Source organism: Ochotona princeps, chromosome 12 (assembly GCF_030435755.1).
Source record: "Ochotona princeps isolate mOchPri1 chromosome 12, mOchPri1.hap1, whole genome shotgun sequence".
NCBI classification, from domain to species: Eukaryota; Metazoa; Chordata; class Mammalia; order Lagomorpha; family Ochotonidae; genus Ochotona; species Ochotona princeps.
The window spans coordinates 61556827-61580654 of NC_080843.1; the positions used below are offsets into that span (position 1 = coordinate 61556827).

Sequence of the window (23828 nt, forward strand, 5' to 3'; positions counted from 1 at the left end):
CTTTCATGTGAGTAATGCTAAAATTATTGACACAGGAACCCCATCCTCAAACAACTTATAGTCAACAGGGGATAAAGGACATGGAAGTACTAAACCACAGTAGACAGTATGTGAACAGAAATGACACACGCAAAGAACTCTGGGAATTCCCAGGAAGAAAAGACCATACTGCTTTCAAAATTTGAAATGTATATGATTGAATCTGCAGACAGAGTGGCATGGGGTGAGGAAGGTAGTACATCCCAAAGATAAATGTTTTAACAGAAAAGTATAAACCATCAGAAGAAACTGTGAACAAATCTGTTGACTAGCTGGGGTGTATTTGAAGGGATGCTATGCCAGAAAGGAGAGGAGATTGGGACCAGGTCATGAAAGAATTGGACATCCAGCAAAGAATCAAAGTGGGCATAAGAGCCCCATGGGACAATGAAAACAGGGCCAAAGGCAAAATAACCTGGAACCTTGGAGTCTTAAGGACCAGTGAGATGCCAAGCAAGCACAGTGGAGAGTTACCACAGCTAGATAATGAGATAGAGCAGTGAGGATGAATCAAAGGCCAGAGACAAAACAGTGGATTAGACATGATCTCTAAATAAGAAGAAAAGCAAGGAATAGACATCCGGCCTAGCAGTGAAGACACTACTTAAGATGACTGTATTTCATACTTACAAACATTTGGGGTGCCAAAGTTTGATCCCCATCTTCATCTTCCAATTCTAGTTTCCTGCTAATGTAGGTTTGGTGGCTCAAGTAGTTTTTTCTAGCTATCCACAGGAGACCTGGATTGAGTTCCTGGCTCCCAGATAAGTGCCGAAGCACCTGCTTACTTGCTTTCTCTCTCTTTCTCTCTCTCGTTTCATCCTTTTTCTTTGCCTTTCCCCCAGGAATTCTCAGTTAGATTAATTTGTATAATTTAAAACTTTTTAGAAAACAAAGGAGGGCAAGAGGCAGGTAAGAGGGAATGCCAAATACCCACTCTTACAGAAGAAATTTTTGAGCTTCCAGAAGATCAGATTTCATAAGAAAATAATGTAACTTTGAGAGAAGACAGTAGTTCGGAAAACAATGAAATATTTATTTCTTTGAAAAACGTTAACTTTGGCGTGATACAGCCAATCTGACTGGAGCTAAGTGGTCTGTGACGCAGGTGCAGGCATGTTTCTAAAGGAGGCTAAGTGAGTTACGGTTATGGATATTGTGCCCAAAATGCTAAGCACAGACAGTACAGAGGATATAGCCAAGGGAAAGACAAAGTAACTAGAATCAATGTGTTCTGAGAGCAAACCTTGGGGAGCTTGATCATATAAGGTCCAAGATACGGGAGATTGATAGCATCATGATAAATAGCAGGTTACATTGTTCATAGCATCTTTTACGCTCAAAAGATGCCTCAAGAAGCCCTTGACCTAACATTGCCTAGAGTTCATTTATACCTTGCCATACAGTGCCTAGCTCTGGCTCCTTTTAGAAAACTCCTGATCATCCTAATCAGAAGTCCACCTTCCAGCTACAACCTTCAACTCCGGGCTAGGATCCATGTCCTTGTGTCATGATGACTTATGCATATGTCAGCCTCCCTGCCATCCACTCCAGCTGTATCCACCCTCATTCTACAACATCTTTGCATCAGGCAGAGGAACAGAAGAAAAACTCCCATTTCCACTTATTCATTTGTCCCAACGGTTTCTGCTCTTAGCTTACGCTGTTGAGAAAAACTAACAGCATTTGAAAACAAAGAAAGAGGGGGAGGAATTAGAGCACCTGCAACTGCCATCTTCTCATATATTTTATTTCTTGAGCAATCAATTATTTGGGCACAATTCACGACCCTCAGTGAAGTGAGAGCCTCCAAATAAATTATTCCATTCTTGGGCTATACAATCTGTTTTCATTAATGATTAATTCATGTAACTCTAAGTCTTCCTGTTTCCCTCTACACACACCCCTGAAGGTTTTGACTTAAGTTACACCCACCTGCCCACGGGGAAAATCAAATCTACACCTAATTACTGATTACCTTGGCAACCAAGCATATTTTAGGCTATAGTCTATCACAACACTAAATCGTACAGTAATTATTTTTCTCTTTAAGTTTTCCATCTCTGGAAACACAGCTGGGATCTTTCGCCTTCTTTGAAAATGATGAAAGAGCCACGAACCACACATTCCATGAGGCTTATGATTTTAAGTTTAAACTCGGAAGTTCAATGTCACCAAATTTCATTACCCACTACAATTTAAATCTTAAAAAGCTGAAGGTCACTAAGGAGGGCCATTTTAAGTCATGTTTGTCATTCTCAGTGGGTGAGACTCGTGTTCTTTTAGCAAAGAAAAGTGTACAGGAGTGAAGAGAACTGCAGGGGCTCTCAGTACAAGGAATAAAAAGGAGTAGATGACTCCACAGAAACAGTAGATCCCTGCAGAACATCACAAGGACACAGCTTGAGTCCAAAGAGAACATGTCCAGCACAACAACTGCCCAGGCGCAGAGGATGCTTCTTTACAACCATCTCCCGTATCAGGCGGTACCCCAGGAGCTGAATGACAATTAGGTAACAGGTGTGGGTGGTGGATTCAGCCTGAGGGGACTCTCCAGAAAGTCCTGACTTTCTTCTTAACAGAAACAAAAGACATCTGAACCATGAGTTCATCTCCTAGATGGCAGCCTTCAGGAGGAAAGGGTGGGGGTGAGGCTATACAGGCCAGAGGCGGCCCCCAGGACCCAAGAAGACAGCGCAGGAAACATCAAAGTAGCCGGAAAACACTAATAAGGAATCACTTCAAACTGTCCCAATACAGCATGCTACAGTCAGTGTGGATATTATTCACACTACTGATAGGTACACATATCTAAAAATATAAATTATATATTTGCAAATAGTTTCTTATTACTTTCATCTTTCATATCTTAAAACATTTATCATGCCATGATTCCTCATTAAATTACTAATTACAATGATTGCTCTTGAAGTCAGCATTGGCAAAAAGAAAAAAAACCCACACACAAAAAAACTAAAACAAAAAAATAAACACTTTCCAATGGAAACAGAAAATGAACAGATTTTGACATTAGGTTGGCTGTTTCTGTGAGCTCTACTAGCACATCTCGGCTGTGAGGACAGGACCCAAGGACTGCCACCCCCCCAAGAGCTTCACATTTTACATGATTATTTGCAACAAAGCATTGTCTCTCCACCCAAGCGCAGAAACCAGAACAGGTGGTAAACAATTAAGAATCCAATCTTGCACACAGGAATGAAAAATAATTCTCAACATGGAGTCACTTTAAACACAAAATCTTTTAACTTATATCATATACAGTTAAATGTAGATCTCTTATTATTTTCAGTGAAATAACATCCCTTACATAATAATATATCTCCTTTCGTTGCTGTGTGATCTTTGTACTGAGTTTCACATTTTGCAATATTAATTCATAAACCCTTATTTCTTTGTACTTCCCTGGTATCTATGAAGCTCTCAAATTTTCCAAGTTTTTTTGATTCATCTTTTACATAGAGTATACTGTTGGGTTTCTTGGGTAACTCACTCTGAAAACCATGTTACCTTTCTAAAGATTTACTTTTGCTTAAACAGGGAAAAAAAGAGAAGACTTTAAACTAGGAGCTTTTTCTCTGGTCCGTAACAGTCCTTTGTCTTCCCAGGTGCTGTTGATACCCTTCTGACACAGATAGTATGCGGTGAGTATTGAGGAACTTAACTTCTAACACCTAAGCTGCATGGAATCCTACTAAACCCATCATCTTCCATGTTAATTTAACACGACCCAAGACTGCACAACCATTCCACATCACACAGCTCAGTCTCACTTTCCATCACTCTATGACAGCTTCCTGGAACTCACTGTGAGTCCTACCCCACCCCAAACCCTGCCTCCTTTGTGCATTCAACAGGGCACTGCCCCAAACACCACCTCTTGTCCTACAGAAGGGTCAACCACAGGGTTCTGAGATTTAGGACTCTCCGGTCTAAAGAAATCATGCAGATGGCTGATCAAAGCTGAAAAGGATGTTTAGAAAGGACAGCATGGTGATAGGAAACAGGGCTTCAGCTTGCTGGACAGGAGTAGGGGTCCTTTCTCACCTACTTGTCAGGGAAGGAGTCACATAGAACTGTAGAACATGACATCGACCATAAGAAAGGCTTGAACAAGCACAAATTCCAGTTGGCAATTCTTGACTGAGGTTGCTTATCTGCACGGTATTGTTAGAGATTTGGAATGTTACAGGCCTGACAACTGTAACAATGTTGGGATATCCAAATACTAGGCAATAAAAATGGTACCAAGTTTAGAGTTAGCCATTTGTACCCAATTTCACCAGGTACGGGATTAACTATTGGAACTCAACAGCACAGGTGGGGACAATTCTCCCTCACGAGATTGCCTGCACTCATATCTGAGTGAGTATTATATGTCTTTTGAAAATTCCTGCTCTCCTCTCTACAACTCCCAGTGGAATTCCCACCCGCGGAAAGACAAAAACCTGGATAAGGTGTAGCCTAGCTCGAGTCCTGATCCCCACCCCACTTCAAAGCAGAGATGAGAAGAAATACCATAAACACAACTGGGATTATTCTGCCCGCATCTGTCAGCATTCGTTTAGAAAAGCTGCTGTCACAGGGACACAGCTTAATTATGTTAAGGTGTATTTTTTTCTAAGAAATCAAATTCTGAATTGCTTTCTAGGAAAGACACATTCTATAGGAGGCTGTTCCCTTAATGCTTTCCTCTAAAAGAGAAGCACGTCCATGGAAAGTTCATTACTAAATCGGATGGCAAATAGTTGTTCCTGTGCTACTATGTACAGATGTATCTAAAGACCAGAATTACACATCTGCAAAGAATATTTTACTATATTCATGGTGCAAATTTGGAGATATTTGCTACATAATGATTCAATCCCTAATGATGCATCCATCCATCATGTGCAAGTTAAGTCATAACACCTTCAGGAAACCAGGACAACAAGGAAATGCCCTCACAAACCACTTAGAAATCCATTAAGGCAAAGGAAAACGCAACATATTGCTTTCAGAAATAGCTCAGTAGACCAAAACTCAGAAAACGTTACATACAACTGTCTTTCACATTATTTCTGGAAATCACTACAACCTCTCCCCTATTAAAAAAAATAGGGGAGAGAGAAAACTGGACAGAAAAATATGCTCTCTTCAATCAGCCTTTTCGCAGTACTCCCACTTGCCCCCCTCCCCACTCCCAGAATATTCTCCAAACAGCTCTGCATGTGACGTCTCTGAGATTTCCCTGGCCCTCTGGCAAATTCTTGACAACCAACATCTGAGCAGTCACGACTTCAGCCCAGGAGCAGTGACTGTGAAGCTGATGGGGCTGAGGTGGGTCATCAGAGGCTCAGCAGAGAGGAAGCTCCTAGACCCCCACAGCAGCTGTTGCAATTTACAGAGAAGGTGATTCATTCACACTTTAAAAAATGTGTGTGACATCAGCCTCAGGGAATATGTTTGCTGCAGTCCTGTCTCATCTCCTGGGGGCCTCACCTCCCTGGGAGAGGACATGTTGCTTTCCTTTGTTTCACACCATTTAGTTACATGTTGGAAATCCAGTCAAGCGGTCTACCAATGCAAAGGCACTCCCGGTAACCCCCAATAACCAAGCAATTCTTCCAGCTGTTGTTAATGCTTGGTTTGTCTCATGGTGGTGCAACAGCCAATGCCCTTCTTGGAACTTTCTTTAACTTCTTACCTGAAATCCATGAAGCAAAAGCTCTGGCCACCAGTCCCTGGATAAGTCATCTTCTAGATTTTAAGAATAGCTTTATAATCTTTTACTCTCAAATATCCCATAACAGGAAAAAAATGATAACGTGAAATAGGCTGTATTTCTTAATTAGATGATTACTGAATAATAATGGTTATAAAACAGACAGATTCAAATAATTTGTCAGCCACATGAGAAAAATAACTGCAATTGTACCCCCAGCATCCTGAGCAAGCACAGGTGCCAAGCCTTCCCCCACCCGACTTACGGCTGGCTGGCCGACTCTGTTCAGACTGAGTGCTGTCCACTGACTGGGTGCTGGAGATGCTGGAGCTGCGCATGAAGCCGAATGCTGCCAACTTGGCTGCTGGGAGACGTGAGTAGCCAGGCGGACGGAGTCCAGACTTGGGTAGACTGGATTTTGCAGCATTTGAACTGGAGGCTTTCTTTAAATCTGCTAAGATGAATTCAAAGCAAAAACAAAAGTTTCTCAGTTCAGAGCAAGATAGAGTGCCTAGAATGTCAGCTGTATGCCTGTTCTCTCATAACAGACCAAATTGATCCTCCATGGTTTGATTCAGCACATCTGCAAGTGAATCTAAGATGAAGGCCCCTTACTGTAGGCCATGCACTTCAGCAAACTCAGGAGACGCAGCCCATGTCCTGGAGAAGGACTTTATTCTAACTGGGCAGAAGAGCTCCAGACACATACATCAACCTTTTATGAGTCCAGAAACAAGAGTCTAAAGTGTGCAGGATATAGAATATTTACTGTTGCAAATGCCTTTAAATCTGTAAAACTGAGATACATCTTAAATGTTGACAAGTGATGGACACAGAACCCTTGTAGCATGTATTTCAATAATGATGAAGATGAGTATGTAGTAAGTCTTATAGAAATAAATACAAAGAACCCTCTTACTGAAATATGTGAGCTAAGTAGGGGGAACTAAGTAGGAATAAGTGAAGCTGAAGAATTTTTGTTGTGGCGGTTTGCAATTTCCTTAAAAATTTTATTTACTTATTTTTATTGGAAAGTCAGATATATATAGAGGAGAAGAAACAGAGAGGAAGATCTTCCACCTGCTGGTTCACTCTCCAAGTGGCTGCAATGGCCAAAGCTAAGCCAATCCAAAGTCAGGAGCCCAGAGCCTTTTTTGGGTCTCCCACGCAGGTACAAGGTCCCAAGGCTTTGGGTCATCCTCAACTGCTTTCCTAGGCCATGAATAGGGAGCTGGATGGGAAGCAGGGCCACTGGGATTAGAACTGGTGCCCATATGGGATCCTGGCATGTTCAAGGTGAGGATTTTAGCCACTAAGTTACTGCGCTGGGCCCGTGGTTTGCAATTTCTATGCAGCCCTGTACTGTTACTCTTCTCCATCAGGTGTCAATCCAGTACACCCATTTTCCAATGATGCCCCTGTGTCTCATTCACAACCAGGAAGGAGGAGATGCACTTATGGCCACGTAGTAGTTAGGCTCCATGTGCAGATGACATGAAATTCCAGAAAGCTTTATGCTTAAACTCCATCCTATCTGTAAGTACCACCCCACGACCTCAGAAAAGAAACTTTTCCATGTGGGAATGGCTCTTTTCTCGTTCTGGGCTCTGCACCTTGCTTCTGCATCCTTCTCTGGCCTATTCCCATGCTTTCTCCTCTCAGGTAACTCTGGACCACACATGACCATCATCTCCTAGGAAGGGGTGGCCCAAATACACCTTTGAATATATGCTCTCTCCTCTCGCACTTTTAAATACATCCAGCACTTACTTGTGCGCTGTATTCATGCTTCTCTATTGAATTCCTATCTCTCTGGGAACATGAACCTGCCATAAAAACAGAAGTAGTTATGCCTGTGACATTACTAACCTTCTGCTGGTTACAGGCAATGGGGAGGGCTTGTCAGGTGGAAAATTGAGCTCTCCCCGGGACTGACTGCATAAGGCTGAGTCCACACTCTCATCTTGAAAGTCAGTTTGCTCTCAGTCAAAAGATCCTTTGGTATAAAGCATGGGATGATTGATTACATCTGGTATGAACACTGTGTCATTCAAATCGACAGGTGATCAGATCAACTTTTTATTTTGTTTTTCTATGAACTTCAAAATCAGTACCCAGATATGTGCAGATGCAGTTTGTTTTAAAATAATGTAACATCAAGCTGTAAAAGCAGTATCTGAGTGCCAGCAGGCTGTAAGTCTGAGCTGGGTCTCCTTAACAGCCATGTGATGGTCATCACAACCTTGTAAGAAGGTCCTCAGGCCTGGACAGCACCAGAATACTCTCAGCACACAACTGCCCTTTTACAGGACATTGAAAAGTCTCCAGAGTCCTTCTATTCCATGGAATTGTCCTCATTGAATCCCTGAACCATTTTTACCTGCAGCCATATTTCCTGGAAGTACTTATATATAGTGGCTATCTCTTCCGATAACTCTTTCTTAACTACTAAAAACCAGACATCAGATTAGACACAAGTTAAACAATATCCTGATTGGAAAAAGCAAACAATATCTAAAAAAACCAATAATGAGGGGCTAAGATGGTGGCATAACAAGCTAAATGAAGTCAGCGTATCTTCAACCAGACTCTGCTCACACACAAAAGGTTCAAAGGAGGGACTGGCATTGTGGCGGAGGCAAGTAAACAGAAACAAGACCTCACAAGAAAACTACATAAATGCAAACTCTTGTAGATGCCATGACTTTAACCAGCAAAATTGTGAGCTGAATTAACCCCTCCACCCACCCATGCTCTCTCTCAACTCAGCCAGATTTAGGCACTCCATTGTGGTAAAATGCTGAGTAATACAGTGTCTCAGCCTAGACTTATCTGTGCATCTGCAAATGAAGTTGTGTCTAATACTGGGCTCAGGAGACACATTACCCTATGACCAACTGGTTGCTCATTTCAACCCGTCATTTGCTCCAGATCTATAAAGCACCAAGAGAATCATTAGATCCTATGCAAGACACAGACACACTGGGGTGGAAGCTAAGGACAAGGTGATCCTTAAGCAGGACGAGGGAAGATGGGAGGGGATGAGAGCAAACAGAAGCAACAAAAGACCCTTATGTGGAGTGCAGAGGCCTGCACTGGCACAGCAGTTCTCTCCGCACGACTCGAGTATTTCATTTGCTGCTTATGTGCCTCTCACCATAAAAATCTCTGATCCTTAGAGATCTGAAGGAAAAATACATTGGCACCCTGTGGCCCTGGGAAGGAGTTAACTCAGATCCTACTAGAGTCTGCTATCTTCAAATCTAACACACAGATAAGGATTGGAGGTCCCTAATCTTGACAATTCTGGAGGAAAAGCTTTATAAATGCTAGTGCACGCAGAGTGGAAAGAAGCTAGAGTGACAATATTCACAGTGAAGCTAGTTACTACAGCTCAATGTAAACCGAGACAAACGCTGATAAGTGTTGAAACATTGTATCTACTACCTTTCCATTTTAAGCATTTTTTTTTCATGTAAGAAATGCAGAAAGAGAAGTCAGGTGGCATTCCCCAGGTAGATGGCAGGAGCCCAGTGACTTAAGCCATCCCATTACCCCACAACCTACATTAAGAGAAAGCTGGAGTTAGGAAATCGAGCTAGGAATCTAACGCAGGTACAACAAATATGGGATGCTGACAACTTAACCAAAGCCTTAACTGCTAGGCCAAATGACCATCATTCTCTAACAAGCCTGTTTGTTTTACATTTAAATTCACAGTACAAAACACCTCTCAGTGAAATATGCACCCTAATGTTTCAGCGCTGTCCATTAAAACCCCCAGATGCCACGCTACTGCTATCGATTAAAACCCCCAGACACAACTACTACTGAAGTTATTACTCCATCTAACATCCACCTGGAAAATATAATGCTAATATCTTTTGCTGATATGTTTTGTTCAGCTCCTATTTCAAGTTTGTTGGGCATGATTTTATTTCACTTTGAAGGTACACAATTCACCTTTACCTGGTGCTTACCCACAGCCTTCCTTATCAGTCTTGCCAATGCCTAAATGCTGGCAGGCAAGATTTTAACTACATCCAAGCTTCGCCTGAAGTACAGCAATGACATGCATTAAGTAATGGTGCACATCGGTCTGGCTGTTTGTTAAGTCAATGTCAGCAATAATTCATTATTCAAGGTTGCCCCTCTTGGGGGGAAAAGCTGAGAACATAACAGATCTCAAAGAATAAATCAAAGTCACACGTGTTTCTTTGTATAGGTAAGCCACAACACAAGGCCTCAGCAAGACAGCTTTATTTACTTGGGAGTTCCAGACGTTATTCATAGTTTCGTTTCTTAGAATACGTAATGTTGGGCCGTTGAACAAGGCATTCAACAGAACTTTCCCCTTTCTTACTGGCCTCAGGCGACAGGATTCATAGAGCACCATCATGATTTTGTTCAGCAAGTCCACATTCAGCTAAATAATATACAGTATATTTCAGTCTTCAAATATCAAAACTAATTGTAATAAAAGAATACTATTATTTGAACAATCCCTGGAGCCAGGAATTGAAGCCAGGTACTTCTATAGGATGCAGGCATTGTAAGTGTTATGCCAAATGCCCCTACAGGATTTCAATTCTTAGTATTTGAATGCTGACAGCTTTTATTAAGTCGCATTTATTTCTTCTTTCCCTATCAGCCAACATCTGGAAATATTTAAAACAACAACAGCAACAACAGGTATTTCCTCTTTGATGCCCATAGGGGAGTCAAGCCAGCCAATGTCTGGTCCATGGAAACATCACTCCACCCCACATCTTAAACACACAAAAAAAAATCTAAGTAACCTCCAGGCCTCCTTAACAAGCGTGCCCTGTTCTCTCTAGACCTCAGCATACATAAGAAATAGAGCTTCCCACACCCTGTAGGGATGTGTTTGTGCCAACATCACCATCTGCACTAGAAAAGTGAAGCAAAGAGGACTTTCCATTCTGTTTCCTAAGGTAGCTGTGCAACAGCCTCCATGCTAAAGCCTTAATTAATGTTACAACCAAAGTAAAGGATTTTTTAAACTCTTCTTGTGTTAAGAGTACAAAACACATTTAATCAATACAACAAAACTACTTTATTAATGGTCACTCTATAATAATTCACTTTTGTTTTACTGTAAGTTAAAACTATCACAGTTTTTACCTAACACTAAAGGGAAATCCAAGCCAAATTTAGGTCCACCTGTATACAAAAATAAAACTTAAAAAGATAAAGCTTATACTCTGAAATCCAGCATTATAGAAGGAAAACAATAAAGCCATAAGAAAGTAGAAAGACACTCTAGGTACACAGATTCGAAAACTTCATATTGTCAAGATGCCAGTATATTCAAATTGATGCAAAGCCAAATGTAATAGCTATTTAAAAGCCCTTGTTGCTTTTCTGCATGAATTGACAAGCTGATTCTAACACTGATATGGAAAACACTGAATAGCCCAAATAATTTTGGAATGCTAGAAATAAACTTAGGATAAAGTCAGGAAATCTGCAGGAAACAAAATCAATACATGAAAGTCAGTGTATTGATGAAATTAATACATGAAACCAATAACAAGTTCTTATGGAAAAGAATTAACAGACTCAATGTTATCTTCCTCAAAACAATAACTACTGTCCATAATATACCAGAAAAAAATCCTGAGATTCATATGTAAACAAAAAGACCCTGACTCGGGAAAGCAACCTTGACCAAAAAGAACACAGATAGCAATACCTCAGATTTCATAACATGCTACAGGGTGTTAAAACGAGAATTTCATGATAGTGGCATGCAAACAGATACACAGAACAACCACCACAGAAATAAACAAGTATATCTACAGTCAACTTATCTTTGAAATGGTTTTAAAAAAACACCCTGGAGAAAGAAAATGTCTCTTTAATAAGTGGTGCTGGGAAAATGTCATATTGACATGAAAACTGAATTAACTTTCCTCAACATCCCACTGTTGTCAATTCAAAATGGACAAATCAAATGGACAATTCAACCTCCCACAAAGACAATCCAAAATGGACTAAAAACATGAATGCAAGACATGAAACTGTACAATTACTAGATGAAAACATAGGAGAAACATTTTCAGTGTTGGTACATGTAACAGCTTTTTTATAAGATCCTAAAAACACAGGCAAAAAAAGCAAAAATAGAAAAATGGGATTAAGTGAAACTAAAGAGTTTCTGTAAAATAAGAGCAAAGTGAACAATTAACAAAATGGAAGAAGTATGCAGAGAAATGTGAACACCCACACAATGTTAGTGGTGAGGTAAGTTAGTGTAGCCATACATATGCGCACCCACTCATACACACACCCAGGTAACTTCTGCATTTGAGAGAAAATAGAATTTGTCTTCATGTGTTTTGCTAAGCATAAGATCTAGAGTTCTGTTTTGCTACAAATGTTAATATTTCATTCTTTTAGCATGAAGGAATAACATTCCATGGTATATGTTTGCCATACTTTTTTCATCTATCCAGGGATACGTAGGCTGACTCCGTATCTTGGCTACTTCAAATATGTTGCAATGAACCTGGAGTTCATATATTTCTATCATATGCTGATTTCATGACCTTTGGATATATATACTCCAAAGTGGAATATCTGGGTCAGATGGTAAACCTGTTTTCATTTGTTTGAGGAACTGGCACACTGTTGTCCATATGGCTGGACTAATTAAGATTTCAGTAGTAAACTAAATAATTGAGTTCAACTGAATTTCTCCACATCTTCCAAGATCAATGAATGGGAAAAAGAATAGTTACCTTTAACAAAAGGTTATCTACATGTAAAATAAGTGAGTTATGTTCTGCTACAAACATCACTTTAAAACTAAAAATGGATTGAAGACATCAAATAGTACATACTGAAACTGTAAGGCCCTGAAATTTTTACTTGTCAATCTCGGTACCTTCAGAGGCAATGGTTCCTTTGGTTTCAGAAGTGTATGTAATCCTTATAATTGCTGGTGGAAGTGTAACAAGTTACAGACACTTTGGAAAATGCTCTGGCAGATCCTTAAACACAGAGCTACCACATGATTGTGAGTATACCAAAAATCATTGAATTGCATGGCAAATTGCATATAGTATGTGAATTATATCTCAAAAAACTTAAATAGTAAATTGATTCTAACAAATGGAAAATGTGGGGACAGCACGATGGTTCAACTGGCTAATCCTCCCCCTCCAGGCACCAGTATCCCATATGGGTGCTGATTTATGTCCCAGCTGTGATACTTTCGATTCAGCTTTCTGCTTGTAGCAGTGGAAGATGGTCCAAAGCCTCATTTATGTGGGAAATTGGGGAGAAAACTCCAAGCTCTTGGCTTTGGACTGGCTCAACTATAGCCACTGTGGCAATTTGAGAAGTGAATTGCTGGATGGAAGATCTTACCATGTTCTTGGGGTTTAAGCTTGTCAGCAGGCCCTGAAGTTACTGAGGGTGAGGTGACAGTGTTCTTCAGTGGAAGAACCACCAGAGACAAGCTGGTGAGGAATGTCCACTTTATTATGCACAAGTTACAAGTTTTGAAGATTAAGGAAAGGGAGGGCAGGAGGGAATCTTCCAGCAGTGCCCCATCCTCCAAAGATGTGTAATTGGCTATAAGGCACATCTATTCCCCTTGATCTTCTAGTCATGTCAGGGGTCACACTCCATGTGTAGGGCTAGAAGCTGTGCCTCAGGTCATGGGCAGGTAAGCAGTGAGCTACAGCCACCAAGTAGCAGGCAGGGGCCCAGGGTTGATTGCCCACACTATGTCTCTTCTTCTCCCTGTAAATCTACTTTCCTAATAAAAAATCAATAAATCTTTTTTCTTGAAAAAAAGGAAAGGAAAAGAAAAATAATAAAGGGATGGCCATTGTGGAATAGCCCATTAACATTAAGCTGCTGTCAATCAGTAATTGCAAAAACATGGAAGCAGCCAAAATGCCCATCAGCAGACGATTGGATAAGAAAGCTATGGTTCATCTACTCCATGGAATACTACTCAGCTATTAAAAAAAACAAAATGCAGTTCTTTGTGGCCAAATGGGCCAAACTGGAAACCATAATGCTAAGAGAAATGAGCCAATCCCAAAAGGTTAAATACCACATGTTCACCTTAATTTAAGATGATATGATATTATGTATAACATGTTATGTTATGTATGTTATATGTTGTGTATAAACTAAAATTGAAATGTCAATGAGGTGGTCACAGAAGGTGGCTAAGAACTCGCATTTACTTTTAACATATTGGTTACTCATTACTATGTCAATTAATTCCATAACAATGTAAATTTTTGCTGATGGTATGTTGGAGCTTTTAATTGACTGGGATGATAGTCTGCTGGCTCTGTCTTCAGACCAGAGAAGGTATACCTAAGAAGCCGTTGAACTTGACTGGACAATAAGATGCTGGACTCTATGTTTGGTATATGCTTGCAACGGGGGAATCTCAACTGAACTTGAACTGTGGTTATGCAACAAGGTGGAGGAATCCACCATGGTGGGAGGGTTTGGGGAGGGGTGGGGAGAATCCAAGTACCTATGAAACTGTGTCACATAATACAATGTAATTAATGAATTAAAAATAATAAATAATAAAAAAGCAAAAAAAAATTTTTTAAATTGGAAAAAAAAAACCATTAAGCTGATGCTTGCTACATCAGCACCCCATCTCAAAGTATCAATTTGAGACCTGGTTATTCTATTTCCAATCTAGATACCTGTAAATACACCTGAGGAGGCAGCAAACAATGATCCAAGTACTCCATGTGGGTGACCCAGACGGAGTTCTTGGCTCTAACTTTGGTTTTGCCCATTGCTGGCCATCGTATGCATTTGGGGAGTGAACCAGCAGATGGCATATCCTTTTCTCTCTATGCCTCTCCCTCTCTCTCTATCGCTCTTTCAAATAAATACATTTTTTAAAAGAAATACGTAATTTCTCTCATCAGTTTAGTAGCAGAACTACATTAGACAGTTATGGCTATTTTCTCAATCTAGAGCAATGTCTTCATTTTCAAAAGTTCTATGCTAGAGAAATTGGTTTGTCATTGTGTGTCCTCTATAACAACGCTTCTATCAGGCAGGTGAAATGAAAGACAGGGATATGATTTTGTACAACAGATCAAAGATCCTTCCAACTAAATATAACCATGATGGAGAAACAATTAAAATAATTTCAAAAGGCAATAAATAATAAAAAATAAACCCTAAGATCAAATATTTAAATCTCATGCAAAGAAATCAGCGTGGATCCAGTTATTTTTACTTACTTTGATCAAAGCTTTATATTGTGGTAAGATTTTTGCCAAAAAATATGAAAATTCCTATTTGAACAACAAAAGAGATTTTACTGCTATTGAATATTTAAAAGAAGCATTGCTCTTTCAAAAGTAACACAATTTTCCTTTTGAAAAATAAATCCTTTGAAGAAAGTAAATCTTCTCATTTTGATGAAACTTGGAGAATTATATTTGCTTTGCCTTTTCCATTTTTGCATTCATTCTCCTTCACACGGGGCTCATTAATGTCAGAAAAATATCTCAATCCACTAGAATTTAATTGAAGCATGTTTAAGGTTCAATATTATATTTGTAAAGATCCACCTGTCATTTTCCAACATTCTTGACATCCCAGGCAGGAAAATAAAGAAGCTAACAAAGAAAAGGCATATCAATCCACTTTGACATACAATCTCAGACATCTATCACTGGCAAGCACTTCATATGTGTTGGGGATGTTCTGAAACAAAGCAGCGGTCCTTAAGTGCATCTGACCAGATAAAAGGGGATTTCATGAGGCTGATATGTGCTTTACTGGTTAAGATATCTATGGGGATGTCATACCACCTGGGTTTGAGTCCTGGCTCTGCTGGTAAACAACTTGGGAGGCAGTGGTGATAGTTATATTGATTCTGTTTCTGTTACACAGGTGGGAGAACTGGATCAAGTTCAGCTTCCAGCTTTGGCCAGGCCCAGCTCAGGTTGTTGTGGGACACCTTGGGATTCAATCAGTAGCTGAAGTGTGTGTGTGTCTCTCTCTCTCTCATTGTTGTCTCTCTTAAATACTGAAAAGCATATAAAGGTGAAAACCTTAGAAAAGCATAAGCAACAAAATAGACAATGTAGGCATATTTTCATTTTTTTATTTAATAAAGCAAAATGAAGACAATGAAAAGACAATGGAATGCAGAAACAATTGCTAATCACATAGATAAGCTTTGTATTGAAAGCTTATCAAGAACTCCTACAAATCAACAGTAAAGCAATCCAATTTGAAAGACAGCAATGGTACCGAACAGATCTTTCTCTAAAGAATATATACAGACACCAGGAAGCGCATGAAAAGATGTTCAATAATAATACTACTTATCAGGTAAGTGTAAATTGAAGCCATAATGAGATGCCACTATATATCCAGTATGATGGTCATAAAAAAAATTAGGAAAAAGTATTTGAAAGGTAGTTGAGAAAATAGAATGCCAATACATTGATAATGGGACTGAACAACAGTGTTGCTACTTTGAAAAATCAGTTAAATATGTAGCTACCAAATGACCTAGTAATCACAGACCTAGCTGCACATCCAAGAAAATTTTTAAAAATACCTACACAAAAGCTGGAAAACACAATGGTATTATTAATAATAAAGTAGAAATAATTCAGTATATATCAGTTGACAAATCTGTAAATAAATATTAATTGGTAATAAAAAGAGACTGAACTGTGTCATTTCCAAAAATCTATGTGTTGCAGCCCCCCACCTCAACCCCCCCACACACTGTAATTGATTTTGTAGCTACAGCCTTTAAGGAGGTAATCACATTTACGTGAGGTCTTCGGAGTGATACTCTAATTCCATATGACTTGTGTCCTTATGAGAAGGACATCAGAGATCTGTTTCTTCCGCCACACATACACAGAGAAAAGGATAGGAGAGGACAGAGCAAGACAATCATCTATGAAACAATGAGCAACACCTCAGTCGGAAACAAGCACTCTGGCACCTTGATCTTCAACTTCTACAACAGAACTTTGGTAAACTACATTTTTTAGCCTCCTAATCTGTAGTATTCTATTATAACAGGCCAAGTAACCTCATCCAGGAATGAAATGCTGACATACGATAAAAAAAAAATGTATGAATCTATCATCAAGGCATGTGAAAGTAGGCAAACACAAAAGGCTACCTATGGGCCCGACGGCGTAGCCTAGCGGCTAAAGTCCTCGCCTTGAACGCACCGGGATCCCATATGGGCGCCGGTTCTAATCCCGGCAGCTCCACTTCCCATCCAGCTCCCTGCTTGTGGCCTGGGAAAGCAGTTCGAGGACAGCCCAAAGCTTTGGGACCCTGCACCCGTGTGGGAGACCCGGAAGAGGTTCCAGGTTTCCCGGCATCGGATTGGCGCGTACCGGCCCGTTGCGGCTCACTTGGGGAGTGAAACATCAGATGGAAGATATTCCTCTCTGTCTCTCCTCCGCTCTGTATATCTGGCTTTCCAATAATAATCAATCTTTAAAAAAAAGATCTAACTTTCCAATAAAAATAATAAATAAATCTTTTTTTAAAAAAGGCTACCTATTATACAATTCCACTGTATCAGACATCTAGAATAGGCAAGTCTACTAAGACAAAAAACAGATTAGAGGCTGCTGGGGGCTGGAACGACCGTAAGCTGATAACCCTTTTTGGAGAAACTGCTCTAAAAGTACTACAGTGGCAGTTGTACAACTGAATCAATACACTTTCAAGCACTGATTTTAGATTTTAAAGAGTGAAATATGTTGTGTGTGAATCATATCTAGCAAAATTGTTGAGAAAAATCGGAATGGGTCAGCTAGGAGAGCCCTGGAAATAGCTAGATAATGTGTTCTAGGAAAGGAAAAGAAAAGTGAGGCAGAAGGTAAGATGGATGACTAAATCAGTCCTGCTCATCCCAGAAGACAGATGATCAAAAAGAGAAGCCTTTGTAGTGCCAGAAAGTATGACAGCCATTCAAGAACAACCAAACAGATTAGAGAACAAAAACTGAAAATTACCTCAAGGAGAGTAAAGAGGAGGAAGTAAGCGAAGAAACGGAAACATAGAACTATACATTCTCCAGCTTCGTTCAGTTGAATTAAAAAAAACACTACTTGAGAATTCTGTGCTAGTACCTCCCGCAAAAAGCAAATAAAAGGGTATGATCTCTTTTAACACCAGCATCATATATATGCACACACAGTTTCGCAATCAATGTGCTGGGTGGCAGGAGAGAGGCATGAACCAGAGCTATGTAAGAGCAACAAACAGCAGAAACCAAGTCCCATGTGTCTCAGGGGTTTCTGATCAGCAGACACCCCACGACCACCAAGGAGATGAGGCAACAGTGTTCCTCAGCAAGAACAACTGGACACTCTCTGGTCAAGCATGTCAATTTATTGTAAAGTAAGCACAATCTTTTATAGCCCAAGAAAAGCAGAAGGGTGACTCCTGATAGTCTTCCCAGCCAGCAATGGCACTGTAATTGGCTAGAAGACAGCTGTATCTCACCGGACCTTTCAATCATGCTGCAAGTCATGTACACCATGTATGGCTGGCAGGCAATGTGGAACCACAACAGCTTCATAGAGTTGCTTATCAAGAAAGTCCCAGTGCAGCTTGTCCAAGGACAGAGAGGCAAAACTAGGGCATAGCCCACTGCTTTTGCCTGTATGGCCAGTGATCAGGTCAGGTTGAGGGTGAAGACCATAGTCAGGGGGTTCGCCAAGGGACACAGTGTGCCATATCCTTTTGGCCTCCTACAGAGGTCAAATAGGCAGAAATTCATGGGCAATCTCCCACACACAAGGGCTGAACAAGCCATGGATCCTTGCAGGAAGTGAACTTCAGTTGGGCCATAAAGGAAAAGTAGGAGCTGCTCAAGTAAGGATATAAATAGAAAAAAAGGCATTTCAGGGGAAGATATTGCAGGGGTGGGTTGGAAGCAACTTGATGGGCAGATATTTGGTTTTCCCTCTCATAACAATGTAGAGCCAATAACAAGTCAAAAGGGAAGAGACAAGGCTTGTTTTGCCATGAGAATGGGTTGGAGAAGGGCAGCACTGAAGGTAGGGAAACCAGTTGGGAGGCAGCAAATAACGAGAGAATGCTGACCTCCTTCGAGGTGAAATAAGGTAGAGCTGAGTGATGAATTTAAATTACAGAATCAGAGGTGGGAACTGGGCACAGTAGTTAAGTAGTTATGGACACCCACATCCCATATTGGAGTGCCTGGATTTGAGTTTCAGCTGCACTCTCAATTCCAGCTTCCAGCTATCACATACATCAAGATTTTTTTCAAGTTACAGAATCTTACTGACTGATTCATTCTAGAAAGCATGGCAGGGGTGAGTCTGTATGTTTGAAAGAGCTCCAAGAGAACCAGTACAATTAAAACCACACTCCCAATGCAATCTTGCATAGGGGCTTAAGGAAACCTTGGTCAGAAAGTCCTGTAACACTCCCTGTGATAGGCAGACCACTTCCCTGTGATAAACGAAGCATTTCCAGAAAGGTATAAAACAAAGGCGAGCAAGAGGTATCCATGCTGCTCGAGTGATGAGGCACTGAAGTGATGGACGGGGCTTAGACTCTAGGCTTTTGATTAAAAAAAAAAAAAAAAACTAGTGGTAGTGGTTCAATGGCTCAATTAGCAAACCTTCCCCCTCCAAGCACCTAGGTATCAGTTCAAGTTCCGGCTGCTCCACTTCCAGTCCAGCTTCCCGCTTACAGCCTAGGAGAGTAGTAGAGGATGGCTCCAATTTTCGAAACCCTGTACCCACATAAAAGACCCAGAAGAAGCTCCTAGCTCCTGGCTTCAGATCGGCCATTGCGGCCATTTGGGAAGTGAACCGGCAGATGGAAGATCTTTCTCCCAGTAGCTCCTTCTCTCTATAAAAAAAAAAAAAAATCTGCCTTTCCAATAAAAATAAACAAACCCAGGGAAAAAATAGCAAAAGGGGCAAGACACACACACACACACACACACACACACACACCCCTCTGGCATATGCATATGGGGATAATGAGTAAATGAAAAACTTATCAGAGTGCCAACTCACTGTTATAACTCCACAACCTGGCCAGAGAAGCAGATCAGTGAAGGCTGTTTAGTTTGCTTTGTTTGTTAATTTTTTTCACTGGTGAACAATAGTCCAAGGTAAAAGCAGAAAACTGTTTTACATGAGCAATAATCTACAAAAACAAAGAAACCTACTTACATTTGAAATTGAAGTCAAAACTTTAACTTTCTTTCGATAAGTAAAAATTTGAGGTTAAGCATTTTTGGATTTTTAGCATAGGCCAGGATCTGTATGTCCACATTTGCAATCCTATTTAAAAGTCGTTCAGTTCAGCTGGAGTGATTGCATTTAATCCAGAGATCCACAAACATCTGTTGGTAACATCCTCAATAAATGACAATAAATAAATAACGGCAGACAAATGAATCAAAATACTTGTGTCAGAGAAGGGAACTGAAAATGGAGGATTAGAAAAGGACCTTGAAAAAGTGTTATCAATAGAAGCAAATGACAGAAGATACAAGTAGCAAAATTACAGTTTATAAACAGGACAGAGCTGCTGATAAATAGGATCTATTTTAAGAGGCAAATTAAATACAGGTCACCTCTTACTAATATGTGTCTTTCAAAATTAGCAGAGTTCATAGTCTTCACTGATGTGTAATGTGCTCATGCTACTAAACCACTGTGCCACAGATATAGGCTGATCAAGCTCTCAGATCCTCATAGCAGTGTTTTCGAAGAGAGCTAAGCAGAGGCTCAAAAATGAATGAGCAAAAAACAGTACTTTATGAGTTAAGTCACCTGGCTGCTGATTATTGACTTTACTACACAAAAATGAAGACAAAATAAAGCAGAGACTCTACTTGCTGGGAAGAAACTCAGAAAATGATGCATGACAGCCTCTCCATGGAATACAGCTTTCATTTACATTTGTACAATTACGATCAATTCCGATCAGGTGGATCCACAGCACAATCCTCACAGAAGCCAAAAAGACACAGGTCACCGCCCTGGGCAGGATTTAACATCAGGAGGCTACTGTCAGCTCCAAATGGAGGACAGAACACAGGTCAAAGATACTTTACAATGAGGGTAACTTAGCTTTAAGAGGGAAAATTTAAAAAACCACAGCTGATACAGAGTGCTTTCTATTAAGCTGTTTACCTATTTAGATCCTGTACAACTCTAAGAGACCTAGACTGACTGAATCAACTGTTTTGGCAGTTTCTGGAGCACAGAACCAGATGGAAGCCCCTGATCGATGAACCAAGAAGGCAAAGTGCAGCCTCTGGCAGCTGAGACAGCGCTGAGGCAGAGGAGGCAGCCTGCTGGCATCCCAGCCTGAATGGCCGGCGCTCTGAGACACAGAGTGAACTGAAGGTGCAGCAAGAAGTGTGCAGAGAGCTAAGGCAGAAGCTGTGTGCCTCTCGGCTCCATCCTACCCTCACTTCCAGGCCCGAGGGAGTAGACACTCATGTATTTACTGTCTACACTCCACTACCTGCCAAACACCAGCTTGGGGGAAAAAATCAACTTCCATTGGCCTTGAATAAATGAACTTCAAGTTCATCTAAACTAAGAGTACCTAACCTTTATTTTCTCTCAGTTTCTTTATTGCTTTAAAGTTTTGATTAATATATCACCCTGTACACCTTTGTGAAAGAGAAGGAAACATCTGTACAGGTGGGGGAGGGTGAAAGCATCCTTGGCTGCTGAGCGGAGCTCATGGGGAAACACGAACAGCAGAAAATTGGATATGCGAATTTGTATAGACAAGATTGGACTCTGGCTAGGATGCCTGGCTCCTCAGCTGATTGCTTTAGACCTAATAATATCCTTTTTTTTTTTATCATCTGGGCTATATTAAAAAAAAAAAAGACAGCCATTTCCCCAATGCATTTTGTGATCCTAATACCAATTCTTTAATATGACAGTGACAGTATGATCAAAAGAGTGAATGCTCACAAAGGCTTTCAGAAAATCTTCCAGACAAGATAAGAGAAAATCACCTTAGAGGATAGAAGTGAACCATCAAAAGATGCCCTCGTACTTGTAAAACTAGTATGCTTGCACAAGTTTGGGAAGATATTGTCACAGTAAACTAAAGAACACTATGTTATGAAAGGGAATAATTAGGTATGAAGAAAGCAATCTTAGAAACTGAAAACGCCAAAACAAAAATTCTTTTCGAAATTTTAAAATGATTATGTTTAAAGATTTATTTGTTTCTATAGGAAAGGCAGATATACTGAGAGAAATAGAGGCAGAGAAAAAGATCTTCGATTTGTTGGTTCACTCCTTTTAACTGCTTTCCCAGGCCACAAGCAGGAGGCTGGATGGAAAGTGGAGCAGCTGGAAAATGAACTGGTGCCCATATGGGATCCTAGCACATGCAAGGTGAGGACTTCAGCCACTAGGCTACCACGCCACCTGCCCCCACCCCCAAAAATTCTACAGAACTGTTAGAAAACAAATAAGGCAAGTACAATGTGGAAGGAAAACAGACAATACAAAACAGCAACAACAAAAAAAAAGAGTTGCACAAGTCATCACTTTAGGGGCTGTAAACCAGGTAATGTAAATTCCAGGAAAACAGAAAACACAGAAGGTGCAAAGCAACAAGAAAGTACACCAGATGCCTGCCCAAGCTCAAAGGCTCAAAGGCAGACATCAGTCATCCGTTTAGTCAGTGCTCAGCAACCTAACAGTCTCTCCCTTTCTCTTTCTGACCCAAACTCACCTACATGTGCATGGATCACGCATCTACACTCACACATATTTTCAGAACACCAAGGATAACAGGAAGAGTCTGATGCCTTCAGAGAGAAACAAAATCAGATAATTTACAAAACATACTTAGCAGTCTGGCAGCATTGTTTCATTGTTTCTCTTGTATGTAGCACAAGAAGTCTGCACATTTAAAAAAAACTATTTTCATTTCTAAAATTAATTTTAGGCCACTGAATGCAGACAAAAGAGTATTTCAGAAATGCAAAGGCTCTTCAAGTTTACTTCCTTTCAACTACCTCTCAGAAGACTACTAATACTCCACCAAAACATACAAATAAACCAGAGAGGTAAGACAGATATATGTAACCCAGAAGAAAGTGAGATGTCACAGAATATCTGTCTCAGCAGTGAACCGGAAACTGAGGGCTAAAAAGTCCCCAAGAGAAGCACAAAGAGAAATAGGAAAAGACATCCCCCAAACAGAAGGCACAAGACATACTTGCCATCTAGTAAATATTTGTAATATGATCACATCCTCTCACTTCGGCATAAGACTTCACCCACCCAAATCACTCAATACTCTAAAGCTGTCAATTATGCTTAGCAGTCAAGATTTTGGAACAATGAAAAACTGCATAAAAATAAGGCTCAGTCACTTACTATAAAGGATACATGAAGACAAACTATGTGCTGAATTCTCATCTATGAGGGCATTTCAAAAGTTCATGAAAGATGTGCATTATTTGAAACACAAAAAAAACCCCAAAAACCAAAACCAAAACTATGTACGGATTTCAAAAATATTTGCACCAAAATATGATCGTCCAGACCATCCATGTATAACATTAAATAAGACAAGCACTCTAAGATTCGCATAAACCCAAAAAAGTTCAAATTATTCATCCTCATGTTAATCATTTTTAAAAACAAGCACAGTGGCTGCTTTGATAGGTACATATGTCATATTGGTGTTCAACCCAAACGACTGAATACTTGTTGAATATTACAATTGAGAATTTTACTAAGTATTTTGGATTCTATTTTTAACTATGATCTATTCTTCTATAATGAAGAATTGGTTAATCTAAAATGAGAAAAAAAGAAACAAAGAAAGCAAACAGATATAGATGGATCAACTATTTGCAAGGGCCATACCTTTCCAAGCTAAATTCCTCAGAATCAGGAATGGACTTTTGTTAGTGGAGTTGAGACATGAGTAGACATGAGGTTTCTTACAGGACCATTCTTCCTTAATTTTCCACCCCAAAGTATTCTGATGTAAACTTGCTTCATAGTGCCAG

General features: G+C 40.1%; 1 protein-coding gene across 2 annotated transcripts in view; it reads right to left on the bottom strand.

Annotated features, from left to right (window-relative positions):
- Positions 1 to 23828, bottom strand: part of MTUS2 (microtubule associated scaffold protein 2) — a 524310-nt gene that overhangs the window by 273440 nt on the left and 227042 nt on the right. The window contains exon 5 of one of the 2 annotated variants that reach the window (XM_004577560.3): positions 6027 to 6215. In XM_004577560.3, coding sequence (XP_004577617.2) covers positions 6027 to 6215 — 189 coding nt within the window. The remainder of the gene's footprint in view (positions 1 to 6026; positions 6216 to 23828) is intronic. The other variant, XM_036493410.2, reaches the window with a different exon arrangement.